At 38.5% G+C, this 22,746-nt stretch overlaps 2 protein-coding genes and 1 pseudogene across 2 annotated transcripts in view; 1 reads left to right on the forward strand and 2 right to left on the reverse strand.

The window, feature by feature from the left end:
* Positions 1 to 4,908, reverse strand: part of PPIL4 (peptidylprolyl isomerase like 4) — a 69,129-nt gene extending 64,221 nt beyond the window's left edge. The window contains exon 1 of the mRNA XM_077149220.1: positions 4,785 to 4,908. Within this exon, the coding sequence (XP_077005335.1) occupies positions 4,785 to 4,854 (70 nt within the window). The 5' untranslated portion in view covers positions 4,855 to 4,908. The remainder of the gene's footprint in view (positions 1 to 4,784) is intronic.
* Positions 4,909 to 11,356: 6,448 nt separating this feature from the next.
* On the reverse strand, positions 11,357 to 12,902 carry LOC143657554 (protein BTG1 pseudogene; annotated as a pseudogene).
* An 863-nt stretch (positions 12,903 to 13,765) lies between these two features.
* GINM1 (glycosylated integral membrane protein 1) overlaps positions 13,766 to 22,746 on the forward strand; it is a 33,257-nt gene continuing 24,276 nt past the window's right edge. The window contains exons 1-3 of the mRNA XM_077149228.1: positions 13,766 to 13,910; positions 17,208 to 17,267; positions 17,437 to 17,533. Coding sequence (XP_077005343.1) covers positions 13,788 to 13,910; positions 17,208 to 17,267; positions 17,437 to 17,533 — 280 coding nt within the window. The 5' untranslated portion in view covers positions 13,766 to 13,787. The remainder of the gene's footprint in view (positions 13,911 to 17,207; positions 17,268 to 17,436; positions 17,534 to 22,746) is intronic.

Below are 22,746 nucleotides of genomic sequence, written 5' to 3' on the forward strand. Positions count from 1 at the left end.
ATGGACTACAATTCCTCCATTTTAGATTTTTACTTCTATAAACTCTAAGGTACTGGAGACTAAAAGAAGTATCAATGTAATAATTCAGCAATCATACTCATTTGTTAAACCCTACCTTCTCTGTATAACTCTACCATCTTTCTTGATCTTTCTCCCACTCTTTGGGAGTTAAATGGGCTATGCCCATTTTAACTTCCTCATGTTGGAAGGGGCTGTCAATAATATGGGACGGGGGATGGAACTAGTTGATGTTCAGGAGAGGCTGGCCCCTCTAGGTTTCAGGACTTATCTGGTCCACGGACCCAACTGGAGGTTGTAGGTTTCTGGAAAGCTACCCGAGTGAACTTTTGTAGAATCTTATATAATGCCTTAGGAGTTGTTTGGGATTGGCAGGAATGGTTCTGGTTAGGGTTTGGCAAGTTATAATAGGTAGCAATGTCTAACTGAAGCCTGCATAAGAGTGGCCTCCCAGCAGCCTCTCAACTCTATATGAACTCTCTCAGCCACTGATGCCTTGTTACACTTCTTTTCCCCCTTTTGGTCAGGATGGCATTGTTGATCTCATGGTTCCAGGGCCAGCTCATCCTTTGGGAGTCATCTCCTACACCACCAGGGAGACTTTCACCCCGGGATGTCATGTCCTCCATATGGGGGAGGGCAATGATTTCACTTGCTCATTGGGCTTACAGAGAGAGAGGCCATATCTGAATAACAAAAGAGTAATTCTTAGGCATAAGTACAGATAAGCTAAGTTTCTCTGCCATATACATAAGCTTCACAAGACCAAGGGCTTGCTGGGCCTATTGATTTCAGTGTCCCTAATGTTGGACACAATATCAGGAGTTTGCCGGTGGTAAAGTCTAAAAGTTCTATATATTTTCTTTCATTCCTCAAGGGACTTTCCCAATACTTTTTGATTATCTGCTTAATATATTCCAGGATGCATCTGGGCATAACATTAAGCTATACAGGTTTCTCAGATTTTTAAGCACAGAATTGCCATAGGACCCAGCAATTCCATTCCTAGGAATATACCCAGAACTGAGAAAGCAAGGACTCAGATATTTGTACACCAATGTTCATCGCAGCATTATTCACAAAGGACAAAAGGTTGGAGCAACCAAATGTCCACCAACAAATGAACAGCTAAATAAAATGTGCTATAGCCATACAATCGAATATTATTCAACCATAAAAAGAAATGCCAGTACCTGCCACAATACAGAAAAACTTTGAAGACATGTTGAGTGAAATAAGCCAGACACAAAAGGACAAATAGTGTTTGAATTTTCTCATATGAAGTACCAGAATAATCAAATTCAGAAACAGAAAGCATAATAGAGGTTACTAGAGGTTGGAGAGGGGAAGCTAGGCAGTATTAAATGAGTGAGTTTTTAGTGCAGTTCCTACTATAACTCACGTGGACAGGTTAATGTACCATAAGTACATGGAACCTTAAGTAGGGCATAAGATGTTTGTCCAGAGTGATGCCCCAATAAATCCCAGAGTGATCTGAACAGTGAGTAAAAAAGTATTTGCAAAGTCCCCTTGGGAGAATGGTGAGAAAGATGGAAAATTTAACTTCCCCAAGTGGAGAATTCTTGATATTCTCACAAGCAGTGGGGATACCCAAAGCAATAGGCTGAGCCCCCAATCTTGGGGTTTGTTCATACGAAAGTTAACCCCACAAAGGATAGGTCAAGCCTACTTAAAATTAGGCCTAAGAGTCACCCCAAGAGAACCTCTTTTGTTGCTCAGATGTGGCCTCTCTCTCCAGCCGACACAACAAGCAAACTCACTACCCTCCCCCTGTCTACATGGGACATGACTCCCAAGAGTGTGGACCTTCCTGGCAAAGTGGGACAGAAATCCTAGAAAGAGCTGGGACTCAGCACAAAGGGATTGAGAAAACCTTCTCGACCAAAAGGGGGAAAGAGTGAAATGAGATGAAATAAAGTGTCAATGGCTGAAAAGATTCCAAAAGAGTCGAGAGGTTATCCCGGAGGTTATTCTTACGCATTAATTACATATCACCTTGTTAGTCAAGAGGTAACGGAGAGGCTGGAGGGAATATGCAGAGCTGTGTTTCAGTAGCCATGTTTCTTGAAGATGATTGTATAATGATATAGCTTTCACAATGTGACTGTGTGATCGTGAAAACCTTGTGTCTGATGCTTTTATCTACTTTATCAACAGATGAGTAAAACATATGGAATAAAAATAAATAATGGGGAACAAATGTTAAAATAAATTTAGTAGATTGAAATGCTAGTGATCCATGAAAGGGAAGGGTAAGGGGTACGGTATGTAGGAATTTTTTTCTGTTGTCTTTTTATTTCTTGTTCTGAATTGATGCAAATGTTCTGAGAAATGATGATGATGATGAATATGCAACTATGTGATGATATTGTGAATTACTGCTTATATATGTAGAACGGAATGATTATATGTTAAGAATGTTTGTGTTTGTTATTTTTTTTAAAAAATTAAGAAGTTAATTTAAAAAAGTGAGTGAGTTTTGGTATGGGATGACGAAAACAGATAGTGGTGAAGGTTACCCAGTACTGTCATTGTTCTTAATGTTAAAGACCTGTCCACTTAAAACGGTTAAAATTATTTTTCCATTATGTACATTTTTTTTTTATTTTTTTTTTATTTTTTTATTTTTTTTTTTAAGGAAAGACAGAGAGAAGGAAGGAAGGATAGAAGGAAGGAAGGAAGGAAGAAAGGGAAACATCTTTAAACATTTTCTTGTTTTATTGTATTCTGTTTCTCCGTTTTTGTTACATGGGCTGGGGCCGGGAATCGAACCGAGGTCCTCCGGCATAGCAGGCAAGCACTTTGCCCGCTGAGCCACCGCGGCCCGCCCATTATGTACATTTTATTACAACTAAAAAGAAATAATAAATTATTCAATAAATAATTTTTTAAAACTTGCTATCAAGCCACTAAAAGATATGAAGCTTAATGCACATTACTAAGTGAATGCAGTCACCCTGAAAAGAATATATATTGTATGATTGCAACATACGACAATCTAGAAAAGGCAAAATTATAGAGACAGTCAAAAGGTCAGTAGTTGCCATAGGTTTAGACAGAGGAGGGTACGGTTGAGTAGGTGGAGCATAGGACATTTTTAGGGCATGTGATCGTATTCTACAGGATACTGTAATGGTGGATTCTTGACATTAGGCATTTATTAAAACCCATAGAACTATACAACAAAAGAGGGAACCCTCATGTGAACTATGGGCTCCAGTTAATAAAAATATAACAATATTGGGTCATGGATCAAAATAAATGTAGCACACTGTGGTACTTAGATTCAGTTGTCAGCTTGGCCAGGTGAAGGCACCTAGTTCTGCTGCTGTGGACATGAGCCAATGGTACGTGAACCTCATCTGCTGCTGATTACATTTGTAGTGGACTAGGAAGTGTGTCTGCTGCAATGAATGATGTTTGACTTAACTGGCTGGTGCTTAAATGAGAGAGGGCAACATAGCACAGTCCAAGCAGCTCAGCACACCTCATCTCAGCACTCACACACAGCTTTGCCAAGGCCTTTGGAGATGCAGAAAGAAATCACCCCAGGGGAAAGTTGTTGGAACCCAGAGGCCTGGAGAGAAGGCCAGCAGAGACCACCCTGTGCCTTCCCACCTAAGAAAGAACCTCAGCTGAAAGTTAGGTGCCTTTCCTCTGAAGAACTAACAAAATAAATCCCCTTTTATTAAAAACCAATCCGTCTTGGTGTGTTGCATTCTGGCAGCTAGCAAACCAGAACACACGCTAATTCATGCTGAAATTGTGTATGGAGGAGGGATGGTGTATAGAGCTTTGTATTTATCTCTTCCATTTTTCTCTGAACCTAAAATTACTCTAAAGTATAAAATCTACCACTTAAAAACAAAGAAAAACAAAACCAACCTTCAAAGACTCTGGTCATTATTATGACACATGAGCTTATTCATGATGTGGCCTAACCCATTTGACTGGGTTTGCAGTCTGTCAGTGCACTTCACCTACTATTTCCTCTAGCCGTGCCAAATTCCTGACTATCTTAAGAAATTTCCAAGCAAACCATTTAGAAAATCCGCATTTTCACTCATTTCTGAAAGAGCTAGTTCAATATTCTACATTATTTTCTTACTTTACATCTCCCCACCCCCAACCAAGAATTATTACTCCCGCCTCGGATTTCCAAGGCAAGATACACGTTCTTCTATTATAGTACAAAGTTAAAATGGGTTCTTGAGTCTCTTTTCCCCAGTGGAAAATTAGGACCCTCAAGGGTATGACGCCGTTCCCAGAACTTAGTAGTGTCTCGAAGAGTAGGTGATCAATGAAAGTTTGCTAAGGCTCTGTACACGCTTTTCTCATGCAGGCGGTACCAACACATACAACCCACCTCTTTTCCTGATTACACACTAGGTAGTATCTGTTTTGTTCCTATCACGAGCAGGAACAGAGTGAAGCCACAAAAGCTATAGACACTGTACATACAGCCCGCATTTGGTGTATACTCACATACGCACAAGCCCCCAAAGGCAGGGAATGACCACACGCACCCGCCACCCTCTTGGCCAAACAAGATGCAGGCGAACGGCTGCTGCTAAGGTCCAAGTCACTTCTCACAAAAACTTTCTAATCCAGGCCCGTTCATTGAACAGCTCGGCCGCGGGCACCAGGCTACGAGCAGCCCGACCCAATCAGCCCCGGGCCTGAGGAGAAATAGGGGCGCGGAGAAGCGGGATGGGGCTGGCAGAAGCGGATGGGCCCGGGCTCACCGCGTGGCCGCTCCTCAGTGTACAAGTCGATGACGACGTCGCCTAAGGTGGTCTCCAGCAGAACCGCCATGGCGCCGGCTGCTACTCCTCAACCACTCAGCGGGACGGCGCAGCCCCGCGGCGTACTGCGGCGCCTGGTTGCGTCATCCGTCGGCGACACCGCCCCTTCCGGTCCTCCCGGCGGCGGTCGACGGCTTGTGCGGAATCGTGGCGCTGGGAAGCGTGTCTGTGAGGAGTCTGGGTTCCCGTGCACGTCGAAACAGGGCGGAGGAAAAAAATATATAACGGAGTGGGCTTGGAGCGGCATTTCTCTTTATCTTCCTTGGACTGCCTCTGTTGTAGCGGGAGGCCAAGCGCGGCGCGCCCTCTACCCCCTTCTTTCCTGGGATTTTCCTCGGGGTCCTGAGTGAAGGACTTCATGCCCGACGCATGCAATTAGCTATCCAGAAAGGTGGTTGACAGAAGTCCTTTCCGAGCTAAACCCGTCGGGACAGGTGCTATGCTCCTTACAGCAACAGACGGTGCGCCCTCAGCGAGACAGACTCAGAAACAAGTTTCAGCCCACACTTCTACTGCTTTTATCAATACTCTTTGTTTTTATGTTATTGGTTAACACAGTTACTAGCATATATGGTTAATTTAATAAGTGTTGTTCTCCAAAATGGGATGCACGACATGATCCACTAGTGTCCAGGGAATAATGTATTTTATCTTACCCTTTTTACATTTCATTTTTGTGCAGCTTTTTGTATTTCATAATGTATAAAATGTATAGTAACTAATGGTTATATTTCATGAATGAATTTATATAGCATACTTATTATCAGGTGAACTCAAAAGCTTTTTTTGCTGACAGTAATGCGTGATCGAAATACCAGTGGCTTAAATAATAAATCAGCTCTGCCTTCTAGCTCATTGTGTCCCCACTGTTTGACGAGAGTGGGCCATTAATAAAAGTCTGTTGCTTAGTATGGATGAAGTGTGATGTCAGTGAGGAAAATCACCTGAAAAACTAAGGTACACTAACTTATTAGTGATTTTATTCGTTCCTCTGAATGACATGTGCATTTTAGGAAAGGAGTGCCTATAAATATAATGGTGTAATGTCAAGCATCTCCCAAGCTGGACAGGACCAACGAGGGAGAGGGGTCCGGATTGGCCATTCCAGTAAGAAAAGCTCTTACCTGTACTTCAATTCAGCATTTCTCCAGTCTCTGCTGCACTCCAGAGTTCTCAGTAAGTGGAATGTGTCCTTTTGTTAGTTGATTCTGAGGGAAGACTTTTCCAGGGAATGTCTTATGTTGCCTACTTTGGTGATGTCACCTATCCATCTACTGAGTTTTTCATTTGAATTAGTGTGTGCTTTCCTGCTCCAAAATTTCTGTTGGGTTCCTCTTTATAATTTCTGTCTCTGGTTTGTTCATACAATATTTTTCCTAATGTCCTTTAATTCTTCTAATATGAATTCCTTAACCTCATTGAACATATTTTAAGGCAGTTTGATTTAATGTATTTAGCTAATAGTTCCCATACATGAACTCCCTCACAGATGCTTTCTTGCAAATTCTTTTTTTCCTGGGAATGGTCCATACTTCCCTGCTGTTTTTGAGTGTTTCTTACTTTTTTGTTGAGAACTGAACATTCTGAGTATTGTCTTATAACTCTGGAAATCTCGTTCTTCTACTCCTCTGGGTATTCTAGGTTTTGTTGTTGTTGTTGAGGGTTGGAGTCAACAAGTTGTGACTTTTCCAAAGTATTTTTACTCTCAAATGGGCATAGAAAGAGAAGAGGAACAAAAAGAAAGAGGTACTGCCTTTTTCAGACTCTTTTGACTTTGCCTAAAGGGGTGTGGAATAATGACCACCTAAGAGCCAGTGTCCCAGCCATCTAAAGTAGCTGATCAAAAGCAGACCCCAGCCCTGGATACTGGAGGACTTGGTCCTCTTAACCCATCCTGGCACAGGCAAGCTGCACCAGGGCCCAGGCTGCATTTCCCACTGCCGCCTGCCATGTAGTTGAGGTGTAGGGGATGACTCACTGCATAGAGGGTGAAATTCACTGATTTCTGATAATTTATGGACTCTCCTTCCAGCTCTTCCCTGGATGTTGCACAGTGTTCCACTAGACACCACAGCCCTGAAATTGTTCATTCAGACAGTTCTATAGTTGTTTTGGTGGAAGGACTGATTCCTTTAGTTTCCTATTCTTTTATTGTCCCACAGTTCTCTCTCAAACCTGCTTTTTGTTTTAACATTTTTATTGTGAAATATATATAAAAAAAGCAATACAGTTCAAAATACATTTTAACAAGTAGCTTATAGAACAGATTTCAATGTTTAGTATAGATTACAGTTCTACAGTTTTAAGTTTTTCCTTCTAGCTGCTCAAAGACACTGGAGACAAAAGAAATATTAATATAATGATTCAGTAATCAAACTCATTTGTTAAATCCTATCTCATCTCATAACTCCTCCTCCCCCTTTGATCCTTCTCCCAATCTTTAAAACTATTTGGGCTGTGCCAATTTTAACTTTTTTCATGTTGAAAAGTGTTGTCGACAACGTGAGATAGGGGATGGAACTGATTAATGTTCTTGGAGAGACTGGAAATCCCTGGGTTTCAAGAATTATCAGGCCTAGGAACCATCTGTACTGGTTTGAAAAGATTTATGTACCCTAGAAAAGTCGTGTTTTAATCCTAATCCCATTTTATAAAGGCAGCTGTTTCTTCTAATCCCTCTTCAGTACTGTATGTTGGAAACTTTAATTAGTTTATCTCCATGGAAATGTGACTCAATCAGTGTGGGTATTAAACCTGATTAGGTGGAGATGTGTCTCCACCCATTTGGGTGGGGCTGGAATCCTATAAAAGAGGAAACATTTTGGAGAATGAGGGAGATTCTGAGAGAGCAAAACGACATAGCCACGAGAAGCAGAGAGTCCACTGGCCAGTGACTTTTGGAGATGAAGAAGGAAAATGCCTCCGAGGAAGCTAGCAGATGATACTATGTTCACCACGTGCCCTTCCAGCCAAGAGAGAAACCCTGACCATATTTGCGACGTGCCTTTCCACTTGAGAGAGAAACCCTGAACTTCAGTGGCCTTGAATCAAGGTATCTTTCCCTGGATGCCTTTATATTGAACATTTCTATAGATTTGTTTTAATTGGGACATTTTCTCGGCCTTAGACCGTTAACTAGCAACTTATTAAGTCCCCCTTTTTAAAAGCCATTCCATTTCTGGTATATTGCATTCTGGCAGCTAGCAAACTAAAACACCATCGGGTGGTCAAACCTGCTTTTGAATTGTAGAAAAGATGAATTAAAGTTTTGATTGTAGGAATCATGAAAATAACAATGAAATCTGTTGCTAGCAAAGGAAGTATATCAAGGTTTAGGGTCAGAGGGAGTTATCTGATGAGAGAGTACAGATGCATATTTATACATCTTGTTTTCTATGGTATTAGGAATATTTAGAATGCCTTTTGCTATATGAAAGAATATTTTCAAAGAGCATAAAATATCTAATGTGCCCAGAACTACTCAAGGTTGTCATGCTAGGCAAAGTGAATTCTTTTGGATATATGAGTTTGATGATCAAAGAAATGAAGTTGACATGAGCTGACTCAACAGAACATCAAAGTACACATCATATTAACATTGATTAATTTATTTGTCATGTAAACAACCGCTGTTAATTTTGTTTTATGTTTCACAGATGAATTTGAAGACTGAGTATGATAAGCTTAATCTTCAATGAAGGCAAGTGAGTGAAACCCCACACCACTGTTTGTTTAAAGTTTTGTTATAACTCACTGAAGTAGTGGTAGATGTAGGGCTTTCTCAGTTAGAGGGACATTTTACAGGGAAATTCTCTAGTGCTTATGCTTGCATATGACAAACAGCTGCCTAAAGAGAACTACCTCGTACAAAATAGCAACACTGCTTATAATGAAATAATACTATCAAGGCCATACTATTTAGTAATTATTTGTCCAGTTAACCCCTGTCACTACGTACTCATGCAGTCTGAATTAGTAAAAAGCCAGTGGTTGCAGATGGAGCTCAAGAGCAGGTGGGGCTTCACTGTCGAAAACCCTGCAAGTTCATGATGATGCCGGGATATCTCAGTGCAGGCAGCTGGCAAGTACATGGCCAAGCCTTTTGTAGTTAACTCAGAGGGAAAAAACAGGCATGGGTAGGGAGGGGAATGGCAGTAAAAGCTGAAGAGACATTCTAAGAAATAGTAATTTGTTGCTTTTTCATGTCAAAAGTTTATTTCAGGGGGTGCAATTGTAGTTCAGCAATAGAATTCTTGCCTGCCATGTGGAAAACCCAAATTTGATTCCCGGCCCATGTACCGTCCAAACAAACCATAAAACCAACCAAACAAAAATTAAGCAAATGGTGCTGACTCACATGTGAGTAGGGATACTCATATGGAAAAAGAATGAAGTGTGATCCCTGCCATACAGCATACAAAAAAAAGTTTATTTCAAAGGACTAAGTATGCTTCTTATTCTGCCTAATAGGCCATGTCTTTAAGTTCTTTTCAATCTAGATGCAATTTCTTAATCTGAAATGCCTGAATTTCTTGGCACATCCTGATTTAGAGGGCTTTTAAAAACAAAAACAAAAAAGTCTAAAAACGGGAAGAAACGTCTCCCTCCTTGGAGACTGACTAGAAAGGCCCACCAGCCCAGGCGGAGTGTTGTTCCCCCACTGTCTGCAGGGCTTGAGCCTCATCCTTGTCTGACAGTCGCCTGGGGTGCCAGCACCTCAATACAGGTTCAAAATCAGAAACTTGGGTGCCTGGGAGACCCAGCATCAGTTCTTTTTATTTATTTTTGAAAAAATTGTCAGTCTGTATTAGGAATACAAATTGGTTATACAAACAAAAAGGATATAATTATTAAATAAAGGCTTAAAAAAAGCAAAAAAGCACTACAGTTTCTTTCCAGACATCTTCATAATCATAACAGGAGAATCGGTATTTTATGTAAACACTAAGTTAGGCTAAATCAGCAACAGTAAAAATAATCTATATGTCCAGCAGTCTTGCAACAATGGTATTTAGTCAAGTAATGATTACCTGTGTCAGAAATACTTTCCATCCTAAGTAGCTTCACGGCTGATTTTTTTGCCAGCATTCTAGTTCTTTTTGAAGTAAATCCACTTAGTTAATGTTAAGAAATTGCCAGTGGCATAATCATAATCATCCAAATTTCTCATTCATATGTTAGAATTAAGGCTACTTTTCCTAGTAATTTGGAGTTGTATAGAAAGAGATTTCTTCAAAGTTTAATGGGTTTTTTCAAAGTTCTACCCCTCAGATATTATCTTTGTAGTACGATATACTGGGTTAAAACTCCAGTCCCACCCCCCGTCAGCTATAGAACTTTGGACAAGTGTTTCAACTTCTAAATCCTAGTGTCTTCTCCATAACCCAAGGATAATAATGCCTGGCTGGCTGTAAAGACTGTATAAAGCTGTATAACATGAGCATCATGTATGGCACAGTCACTGTTCAGTAGAGGGAGGCAGCCATCATCATTATACCTGCTGAGATTTTATTAACTAACCTTTTACACTATGAATTTCATGACCTCTTTTTATTTATTTATTGCCGAGATAAGAAACAATTTATTATACAGATAAGAAAATTTTCTCATCCAAAATACAGAAATCTGTTCAACATCGCCACAATCAATACTGTACAAATTTATACCAGTTCATAATTTACCAAGAAAAGATGACTAATAAAAGTTCACAAAAAAGATGGTGGTTTGTGGGAAAGACATTTACCCAATTAAGTACAAGGAAAGTTACAAACCAGACCTTTACTTTCTAAAAATAAAAAGTTTACTCAGTCTTAGAAAACTACAAGCTAACAGATATACAGCTGTCTGGTGCTAACACCACAGTTGAGACAGTGTCTTTTTAAGGGTCTTTTTTAAAGCCTGTTGCCATGGCAGATTCTGGTCACTTGATTCTTTCGAAGCCAAAAACAATACAAGGTCTGTATTCCCTCAGGTCATGTTTACTAGTTTGTTATGTACGTTTATACACATTCAAGTGCTAGGTAAAAGTCTTATACAAACTCTGGGATCTGTCCTGTAACTACATGTTGAAGAGTGCTTTGAAAACTATTCCTTTTTTATTTCTTTGCTTTGTGTATATATATATATATATATGTATGTTATACTATACAATAAAAAAAAGTTAAAAAAAAAAGTCTTGTCATAAAATTTCCAGTACTACCATGTTTAAAACATTGAGTTTTCCTACTGAGTTGCCAAAAAGGCTAACAGTAACAATTTTCAAGTGTAATAATGCAAATTTTCTCTGCAAGATCTACAGCAGATAAAGATTCTCTGAAATACAGATTTGCATGAAAGGAACAGATATAAAAATCAGATTTAATGTCTGGGAGAAAAACTGGAACCACTGTAGGACTTCACTCTCTAGTGAATAAAGTGATCATTTACTTGGACTCACAGGTTACTAACTCACTGTAAGGTACTGTCCAAACTACGGTACTGTCACAAATTTTTTTTTTTTTTTTTTTTTACCATTCTTGTGCCAGATCTTCATAGCTGTGACATGGTTTAAATTCTATAATCTATCCTCAAGAGAAGCCTACCCAAAGCAAAAGTCATATTTATCCATTCATTATAAGATGATCCATCTACAGACTATATCTTAACCTGATAGTCATTATACTGTAGTATTTAGAAGGGCTTGTTCTGCCCAAGAGAAGTTCCTCCTTACAGCTGATTCTGCTATCTACCATTTGAATGTTGGTGCTGTTTTGACTGCTACCTCCTCCTGGTGAAGCTTCATAAGCACACAGATGGAACCATCCTCTCCAAATCTGTAGGACTCTTCTTTGGGGTCAACCCAAAGTGTGAGCTCACTTGGGAGAAACCTGAGCAGTTCCTGACTGCTTAGTCCTATCTGCTGTGCTGCCTGTCCATCAGAGGATCCATTTTATGGTTGATATGAGTACGACGGTAACCTCATCCTTTGCACGGCTTTTCTTGAAACCAGTGATATTAATAATGTTCTGCTCTGAGTTCCTTCAGGCTCTGGCTGAATGTCTGCAGCTGTTGCTCCCTCATGAGCCCCTGGGTGTGGAGGAACTTGGAGATGAAGGACACGGCAGTGGCGATCTCCTCTGTCTTGGTGGCAGCTGATTGTAGAAGGGATGCCTGGAGGCGGCAGCTGGGCTACCCTGGGCTCCCTCACAATGACCTCTTTTTTAAATAGGTAAGTGTCAGAAGATCTTACAATGTTAATGTGTGCCCTATAAAAATTAATCAAAACCTTAAGGTATCTCGAACTTAGTTCCTCACATGCCAACTTAATATTTCTTTTCTGTTTCTCTTTCCTGCCAAAATAAAAGTTTCTTTTCTAAGCTCATAGTGAAGAGAATGTGAACATTCCTCAATGACCTGTTTCAGCTGTTTTACATAGTTTGGCCGAGAAGTACCGTAAGCATTTTTTATTTTAGACAAATTGTGGTGATTTTACCATCCACTTTCTCCTGACTTAGAACATTAAATTTTTTCAATGTGCTTTCATGAAATCTGCACTTTGGTTTCAGGTAAAGAAATACATCTGTGTAGAGAACAAGTGTTTCTATGCTTCCAACTGTCTCAGGTACTAATGTACTAATGTCCTCAGTAACTCCAGAGAGTTGTTACTTCTAACAAGCCCCAGGACTCCTTTTGGGACTTGGACTATTCCACATTTTTCCCTCCCTGATAAAATTCCTCTTTTTTTTTCTAAAAGACAGCTCATTTTTAATAACGAACCTCGTTTGAGCCTCTTGATAGCTAGAAATGATCCTTGAACAGAGTCTTCTTTTTCAGGTCCATTTTCAGATTTTCTAGAATATCTTGACTTGGAAACACAGAAAGATCAATAGTGGCATTTACAGAGCTAACACCTTTTCACGAAAGTGCGAGACCGTGAGTTGAGCGAAGAGGATCTGCTTTTCTAGACAGTGTTTTCTTTTTTTCTGGTGATATTTTCTGCAACTTTTTTTCCCCTTGAATGTTACATAGGCAGCTCTCTTGGTTTTGTCCTACATATCACATCTTCAACATCACCATCATTCTTGAGATCTTGGAAGTGACTCTTAATTAATGTGACCAGTAGTTGATTTCTAAAACAGTCAACCAGAATACCAGTAACAACAGTTCTTTTGGAAACTTCAGATTTCTTGACATTCTAAATTGATGTCTAGAGGGTGAGGAAAAAGTAGTGTTGCTGCAAATGTACATAGGTGAGAATATTTTTACATCAGCCCATTTTAAAGCTGCCCAGGTGATTCGCATGGGTAGCCAGTTGGGAACAACCAATTTAACAAAAAATTCCTCTCCAAATGTGATGTTTTATTTTTAATATATAATAGTGTTCTGAATCATCAATATTTTCATTTTATGGATATATGTACATATATGTACATAGAGCGACATAGATTTGTGTATGCTCAGTATGTACTGATTTAAAATAAAGTCAAACATTTAGTTTTAGCATAATGCCTTTGTTATATTCAGTGGACTTTCTGGTTTCATGCATGCCCACCAGCCCTTCTTCCACAATTATGCTCATATTCAGCTCCATTCAGTGTTAAAGTAGATTTCTTGTGACAACATACATAGTTGAATTTTACTTTTTTCCAATATAAGTTTCTAACCTTCAGCTTGTATATTTCGATGATTTATGTTAAATGAAATTATTGATATTTTGGCAAAAAAAAAATAACGACAAAGAAAATATGTACAAACGTTTTGGTGGGGAAGATCCGACAATCCCGAGCGCCGAAGTTGGATGGATCTTCCCTGATTTGATCCGCCCGGGCCCCGCTCGCCCCACTCCGGTCCTTACAGTCGGCCCCGCCTCTACCTTAGCTCGACCCGGTCCCACCCTTGGCCGGAACCAACCCGTCCTCTTTGCTCCAGGCCCCGCCCCCGGCCGCCGAGGCCTGCCTGTCCAAGATGGAGGGCGCCCCACGGGCCTCGCCGCTGCGGCTTGCCCTGCGGCTGCTGGTGTTCGTGGCGTTGCCGGCAGCCGGCGGGCTGACGACGGGCACTCCGGAAACATCACCCCGAGCCCCACAGGTAGGGGAAGGGGGGGGCGGGGGTGCGTACCGCGGGACTGCGGCGCCCGCGACGATACCGGCCCGGCGGCCGCCCGGCGAGTAGCCTGGGTCCGGGCCCACAGGGGGCGCACCACCGGGGGAGGGGACAGAGGGAGACGGGAGAGAGCGGTCCGAGCCCTGGGGCGACTCCGCACCTTCCAGGTGCCTCTGGGCGAGGTCGCATTTTGAGCGGGTAGGGGGAGCGTCCGGGGTGGTGGACAGCGCGGGGGCTGCTCTGGGCGCGAGGCTGACGGGGGTCCGGAGGGCGCGGGAGATGGAGTGAGAAAGAACCGGAACCTGTGGAGCTGGGACTCCTCGCGGGACTCCTCGGGACCGCAGTGTCTGGGAGGACGAGGAGCGCGGACCAGACTGAAATGTGATGACTACAGCCTCCCCGCCGGGCTGACGGGGTCGCAGGGCCGAGGAGGAGGGGTGCGGACCGAACCGTAACCCGACCGCCGAGACTCCCCACCGGACTCACCCTTTCCGCAGGGCCGGGGAGGAGGCGGGGCGCGGACCAGACGTTGGTCTTCCCCTTGGGGCGCAGGGCCCCGGAAAACTGACACTATAAACGTCGTTTTTTAACTTTTGGTGCTTTAGAGTTATGACATTACCTTCCCTGTGTACAAAAATAATGATCACGACTCAATTTCAGTTCCGCCGGTTGCCACATTAAGAAGCCACACCATTGCTGGCTCTAAGAACCACTGGTATCTGAAATTTTGTGGGGACCCCAGTTAGAATAATGTAATTGCGATGGGCGAACACCAAGAAATCAAATAAAACCAAAAATAACTGCTGAAGTGTTGGAAATATGGGCATTGCTATCCTTTTTCTAAATTTGAAAGATTCATCATAGTCACTTATGAACCCAGAGGCATTTGTGTCTGCCCACATAATCTGAGAAAATTGCATTTTGACTGCAAGTGTAAAATATACGCTGCACTGTGAGCTCTTGGTGATTTCATAATTTCAGTTCTTCCTTCTTATTCTTCTGTTTTGCTTTTGAAAAGGTTAAATCTGAATTTAATAGATTTAATAGATTTCGTAGATGAAGTGAAGGCTGAGCATAGAAGAGGAACCACATAATTATTTGGAAATGTGTACAGGGGCAGCCCAAGCCACTTGCTCTAAATTTGAAAAATACCTTATTTTGAAAATTTTCAAACATACAGAAGCTTTGAAAGGATTTTACAGTGGTACCCATATTAGTAAATGCTGTCTAACGAAACTTCCTGTAGTGATGGGTCTGTTATCTGCTCTGCCATTTCCGTCTGTCACTAGATTACAGTGGCTCATTAATACCTGAAAAATGGTCACGGTGACTGAGAAACTGAGTTTTTAATTTTATTTAATTTAAATTTAAATAGCCACTTGTGGTTAGTGGGTATAGAATGGTGCAGACCTAGACTACCATTAACATTTTACTATACTTGCTTTATCACATCTGTCCATCTGTCTTTCCTTCTTTCCAGCCTGATCTAAATTCAAGAAAACTGGCTGAAGTTAGGAAATTGTTCCATATCTCCCCCCAGTGACTCTGATAATATTAGTTTATAAGCTTTTTTCTGTTTTATCTGTGCTGTTGTCAGAAACAGTGATTACACAAGATTGCAAATAATGAAAGTTAAAATACTAACATAGTCACCAAAGAGTAGCATACAGTGAGGACACATTTTCTTTTTTGTGTAATATGTATTTCATTTATTTTTCTCACTTATTTTAAACCAGTTATCTGTTACCTTTGTTCTTTGGAAGCCACTTGTACCCAGATAGGTATAATATGAGTGAAGGAATTAGAGGGAAGAAATGAAAATGAATTGGGAGAAGCTTTTTCAGTTTCAGGAAACCATTCAGAAGGACCAAAAAGAAGTTAATTGAATTTGTTGATGTCTGTTGTCTTTCACAAACCCTGATATATGTAAGTGCAATATAGTGTACTTTCATTGATGAATGACAAGCTATGAAAAGGTTTCTCCATAGAGCCTCATTCAAAGATTATCTCTGGGCTGTTAGAAAAACAGTAGCCTAGAGTTAGTAGAGCCTCTGGTTTGAAAACAGGAATTTTTTACTGGAATTTGAACACAAAACTATTATATAGTCACCCCTGATCGTGGCTTAGTGAATGTGGGTTCATTCTAGAGGTAAGGCTACATGGTTCTAACCAAGCTTAATTCTGAAGCAGTGAGAGCCAGGAAAAACTCAGGCTCGTTCTGAGGAATCACTAGTTTGAAAGGCCCCTAAGGAGGTCGTAAAGTTGTGTTGTCCCTTGAATCAACTCAACCTCCTAAAGTCACTTTAGTCTCATTCTCTCTTCTGATAGATCTATATAAAGCATTGATAATAGTCACAGTACCAAGAAGTACACTTGTTTATTAGTATTTTGTAAATTTTTATTGTGGTAACCTACATATAACATAACCTGCATATTATTTTTGATGTTTATGAATAATTTTCCTATTTTCAAAGGTAAATATACAACCACAAGGAGAAAGTATATGAACATTATTTAATGCTGTAATAACAGTGTTTATCTGTGGATTAACTTAGAAAATAATTTGATTTATAAATGACAGATTGTAGTCCATTATAGTCAGTGGTTAAAACTTCTTCAATTGATGCTTTCTTCTCTATAGAAGACATGTCATTAATAACTTAAATATTTAGATAGACTGCTTTTGACTATAACCTTGAGAGGCACTGATGCTGCTTATGCACTGCAGACACTGATAGTCATTAAACGAGATATTATACAACAATGTAAATGAATGGGTATAGCTGCATGCCTCAACTGTTTTCATAAAGGAAACAAGTTCCAGATGCATACATAACAATATGATTAGATTCTAAACAGTATATTGTTTACAGAGATATGCATAGTTAACAAAACTAAAGAAAAGCAAGAGGTGATTAATATGGAAGCCAGTATAGGGATTCTATTGAGGGAGAGTGGAAAATATGATCGACTGGGTTGTGAAAGGATCTTCTAAAGTATGGATAATGTTCTAGTTTTTAACCTAGGTAGTGGGCACATGAGTGTCAGCTATTTAAATTCTACATTTGCATATTATATGTGATATATTTCACAATTAAATGGAAAAAAGTATATAGATCATAAAAAATTGGAATTGTGAATAATGGCATGAAAAGGATTAAAACCAAAAATGGTTTTCTACAGTACTCATTTAATGGTGTTATAGTGATGTACAATAGATATACTGAGTGAAAAAGAACTGAAATGCATACCTATCCAATTTATATAATGCTTGTTTTGCAGGACAGCTTCAGAATTAATGTTACTACCCTGAAAGATGATGGGGAGGTATCTAAAAAGCAGGTGTGTCTCCTTTTGATTAAGTTTAATGTATCATTCATTAAGCTAAGTATTATGCAACCTATTTTATTTTTAACCATATCTAATTTAATTAGATAATGTATTTTTGGCATAAAGAGTTTGTATCATTTATAAATCATTGGAATTAATGTATATGCTGCTTTATTTTAAGGTTGTTCTTAACATCACCTATGAGAATGGACAGGTCTATGTAAATGACTTCCCTGTAAATAGTGGTGCAACCCGAATAAGCTGTCAGACTTGGATAGGTGAGTACTGCTACTTACTTCTATAATTGTTCTGTTTTAAGTAATACTAAACTAGTAAAACCTCTTTCACAATATTGGAATTGATGGAATTGCATTTCCGGTAGGTAGATAGCAATATAAAAATGTACATAAAGATACTAATTTGAATAGCAAAAGCCAAAATCCTGGAGGGGTGCTTGTTACATTTGTAAAAATTAAGAAAAATTAGTTGTCTGTCTGATTCTGTAGTTTGCAGATTCTTCTACTCTTAGGTCAGTTTAACATTTTTCTTTCAACCTTTTTTTTCCATCTTGAGTTGTTTAAACTATAGAAATGCAGATGTATTAGAAGATACTGTTTTATTTCAACGCAATGAAAAGAATATATAATGCTCCTACTACCTGTTCTAATTTATGCATTTAAGGATTTAAATTTCTTCTAAACACTTATATCCTGTACATTTTGATTTGTTACGTATTTTCATTGTCATTCAATTCAAAATGTTTTCTAATTATTTGTTGTGATATTTCCTTGTCCTATGGGTTATTTAGAAGTGTACCTTAATATCCAAACATTTGGAGCTTTTTTTTTTTTTTTTTTACTGATTCTACCATCATTGTCAGAGACATACTCTGTATCATTTCAATCCTTTGACATTCAAGGTTTCTTTTTACCTCATCAAATGGTCAGTTTTGTTTTTTTTTTTTTACATGGGCAGGCACCGGGAATCGAACCCGGGTCCTTGGGCATGGCAGGCAAGCATTCTTGCCTGCTGAGCCACCATGGCCCACCCAAATGGTCAGTTTTAATAACTGTTCCTTTCCATGTGCATATTAAAGGAAGTAAATTCTTTAATTAAATATGATCTATATATGTCAATTAAGTTAAGACTATTAATCATACTGTTCAACTGTTTTATGTAATTACAGATTTTGTTTTGTATGGTATAACCTATCATTTACTGAGAAGCATATGTTAAAATCAACCTGTTGATGTGTTCATTCTCCTTTCAGTCCCATGCATATTTAGAACTATTGTGGCTTCCTGGTGGATTGATTCTTTTATTATTATAATACATGCCTCTTTATCTCTTGTAATGTTCTTGTATCTGATATCAGTTTAGCTTGCTTTTTGGGTGGGGGGAGGTATTATGTATTATATCTTTCAATTTATTTATTAATTTATCTTTACATATACTTCCTTTTATATTGACTTTCCATTTACCTTTTGTGTCCTCACATATAAGGCATGTCTTATAAGCAGCAGGTATTTCTTTTTTTTTTAAATTTAGTCTGTCAATCAGTCTTTTACATGATTGTAATTTATTTACATTAAAGTACTTACTGATAAATTTGGATTTAAATTTTACATCCTAATTATTGTTTTCTATCTTCTACCTGTTTTGTGTTCCTTTTACTTCCCATTTTTGCCTTGTTTTTTTAAAAACAAAAATTTTATTGGATGGCATTTACAATGAAAAGAAATACTCAAAGTAGTTAAAGATGAGCAAGAACTTTATCCAAGATACTTTTGTGGGGCACTTGAGTAAGATTTCTTCTGTAATTGAGGTCTAAATTGAACTGAGGACTTTGTGGTAATCAAGACTAAATGAGAAACATAATGGCTTTCACATCTAACAAAAGAAAGTTATTAGTTTTTTTGAGCCATGTGCCTTTTCTTGGTGTGAAATATTATAAGAAATCTTCAAGGTAAAAAAGATAATGACCTTAGCAATTTTATCAAAAGAGTGAAAGTATCTTTTTTTTAATGAATTTAATACTTTTTATTAGAGAAGCTGCAAGTTTACAGAAAAAACATGCAGAAAGTAGAATCCCCTTATACCGCCCCTGCCCCTCACCCCCACTTTTCCCTACTAACACTTTGCATTAATGTGATACTTTAGTCACAGTTTGATAAAACAATATTATAATTATACAATTAACTATAGTCCATAGTTTTACATTAGGGTTCACTGTTGTACAGTTCTATAGTTTTAAAAATACATATTCTAGTAGCACTTATACAACCTAAACTTTTCCCTTTCAACCACTTTTAAAAAAAAGCAATTTATTGGTGTTAATTACATTCACAGTGTTGTGCTACCATTACCACCATCCAGTAATAAAACTTTTTGATTATCCCAAACAAAAGTTCTGTACCAATTAAGCACTAACTCCCTATCAGCTATACCCACCTTGGCCCCTGGTAACCTGTATTCTAGTTTCTGGCTCTGTGAGTTTGCATATTCTAGTTATTTCATGTAAGGGAGATCATGCAATATTTGTCCTTTTGAGTATGGCTTATTGCACTCAACATGATGTTTTCAGAGTTCATCCATGTTGTCACATGTATCATAACGTCATTCCATTTTATGGTTGAACAGTATTCTGTTGAAGGTATATACCATATTTTGTTTAACCATTCATCAGTTGGTGGACACTTGAGTGGATCCTGTCTTTTGGCAATTGTGAATAATGCCAATATGAACATTAGTGTGTAAATATCCATTGAAGTCCCTACTTTCAATTCTTTTGGGTGTATATCTGAAAGTGGGATGCCAGGTCATATGCTAATTCTATATTTAACTATCTGAGGAACCACCAAACTGTCTTCCACAGCAGCTACGCCATTTTACTTTTCCATGAAAAAATGTACGAAGTTCCTATTTCTCCACATCCTCGCCAACACTTGCCAATTTCTGTTTCTTTAATAACCATTCTGGTGGGTATGAAATGACATCTTACTATGGTTTTGATTTGCATTTCTCTAATAGCAAATGATGCTGAACATCTTTTCATGTGCTTTTTGACTATTTCTATATCTTCTTTGGTGAGGTGTCTATTCAAGTTTTTAAACTGGGTTGTTTGTCTTTTTGCTGCTGACTTATAGGATTTCTTTACATATTTTGGATATTAAACCCATATTGAATAAGGTTTCCAAATATTTTTTCATATTCTGTGGGTTGTCTTTTACTGTCATGATAAAATCCTTTGATGCACAACACTTTTAATATTGGTGCAGATCCATTTATCTATTTTTTCTTTCATTGCTTGTGCTTTTGGTGTAAAGTCTAAGAAACCATTGCCTAACATGAGGTCCTGAAGATGCTTCCTTATGTTTTCCTCTAAGAGTTTTATGGTTTTAGTTCCTATATTTAGCTCTTTGTATTGTTGGTGTTAATTTTTGTATGTGGTATGATGTAGGGGCCGTCTTCATTCTTTTGCTTATGGATATCTATCTAGTTTTCCCAGCACCAGTTCTAGAGGAGACTGTTCTTTCCCCATTGAGTGTGGACTTGGCACCCTTTTCAAAAATCGTTAGTGTACCTCTAAGATCAGGAAGAAAGAAAATGATGCCCAATGTCACCACTGTTATTCAAGACTTTACTGGAAGTTCTTGCTAGAGCAGTTAGGCTAGAAAAAGAAATAAAAGGCATCCATATTGGAAAGGAAGAAGTAAAACTTTCCCTATTTGCAGACAATATAATCCTATATATAGAAAATTCTGAAAAAATCCACAACAAAGCTCCTAGAGCTAATAAATGAATTAGGCAAAGTGGTGGGGTACAAGATTAACTCCCCCAATGAGTAGTGTTTCTGTATACAAGCAATGAGCAATTGGGAGATGAAATCAAGTAAAAAATTCCATTTACAATAGCAACTAAAATAATAAAATGTCTAGGAATAAATCTAACCAAGAATGTAAAGGTCTTGCATACAGAAAACTACAAAACATTGCTGAAAGAAATTAAAGAAGAACTAAAAATGTAAGGATATCCTGTGTTCATGGTTTGGAAGAATAAATATTAAAGTGTCACTACTATCAAAAGCAATTTATAAATGCAAGGCAGTCCCAGTCAGATTTTTGCAACCTTCTTTGCAGAACTGGAAAAGCCAAACAGCAAATATATATGGAAGGGTAAGGACCCTGAATAGCTAGCGCCATCTCGAAAAAGAAGAACGAAGTTGAAGAATTTACACTTTCCAATCTTAAAACTTATTGCAAAAGAAAAAAACAAAGAAAAATAATTTAAAAAGTGGAAAAAAAAAAACCTTATTGCAAAGCCCTAGTAATCAAAAAAGCACAGTACTGGCACAAGGATAGACCAATGGAATAGAATTGAGAACTCAGACATCAACCTTCACATTTATAGCCAATTGATTTTTGACAAGGAGGCAAAGACCACTCAATTAGAAAAGAATAGTCTCTTCAACAAATGGTGCTGGGAAAACTGGATCTCCATTTGCAAAGAAAAGAAAAACAAAGGAGGACCCCTACCTCACACCATGTACAAAATTTAACTCAAAGTGGATCAAAGAACTAAAAAAAAGAACCAGAACTATCCGATTCCTAGAAGAATACATAGGGAGGCATCTTCAGGAGCTTGTGTTAGGCAGTGGGATCTTAGACTTAAACCTAAAGTACAAGCAACAACAAAAATAGATAGATAGGATCTCCTCAAAATGAGAAAATGTGTGCTTCAAAAGACTTTGTCATGTTTTTTATTTTTATTTTTTATTTTTAAAATTTTAAACATCTGTCCATACCCTGGATAAAAAGAGCATCAGACACAAGCTTTTCACAGTCACACTAAAAGTTATATAGTTAGACAATCACCTTCAAGAATCAAGGCTACGGCAGCACAGCTCAGCAGTTTCAAGTACATGAGAGGGAGGCATAAGAAGTATGGGATGTATGGGTTTTTTCTTTTTATTTCTTTTTCTGAAGTGATGCAGATGTTCTAAAAATGATCATGGTGCTGAATGCACAACTATATGATGATAATGTGAGCCACTAATTTTACACCTTGTATGGACTGTATGTGTGTGAAGTTTTCTCAATTAAAAAAGAAAAAGACTTTCTCATGAAACAAAATGATAACCTATACAAAGGGAGAAAATATTTGGAAACTATCCAATGAAGGTATAGCATCCATAATATAAAAGGAAATCCTTCAGCTTAACAGTAAAAGGGCAAACAACCCAATTAAAAAATAAGCAAAGGACTTGAGTAGACATCTCTCCAAAGAAGATAAATGACCAAAAAGCACATGAAAAGATCCTCAACACCACTAGTTGTTAGCCATCAGAGAAATGCATATCAAAACAACGAAGAGGTATCACTTCACACCCAATGAATGGCTGATTTTTTTTTAAAATTTTTGATCATTCCGTTCTACATATATAAGCAGTAATTCACAATATCATCACATAGTTGCATATTCATCATCATGA

Source organism: Tamandua tetradactyla, chromosome 2 (genome assembly GCF_023851605.1).
Source record: "Tamandua tetradactyla isolate mTamTet1 chromosome 2, mTamTet1.pri, whole genome shotgun sequence".
Lineage (NCBI taxonomy): Eukaryota > Metazoa > Chordata > Mammalia > Pilosa > Myrmecophagidae > Tamandua > Tamandua tetradactyla.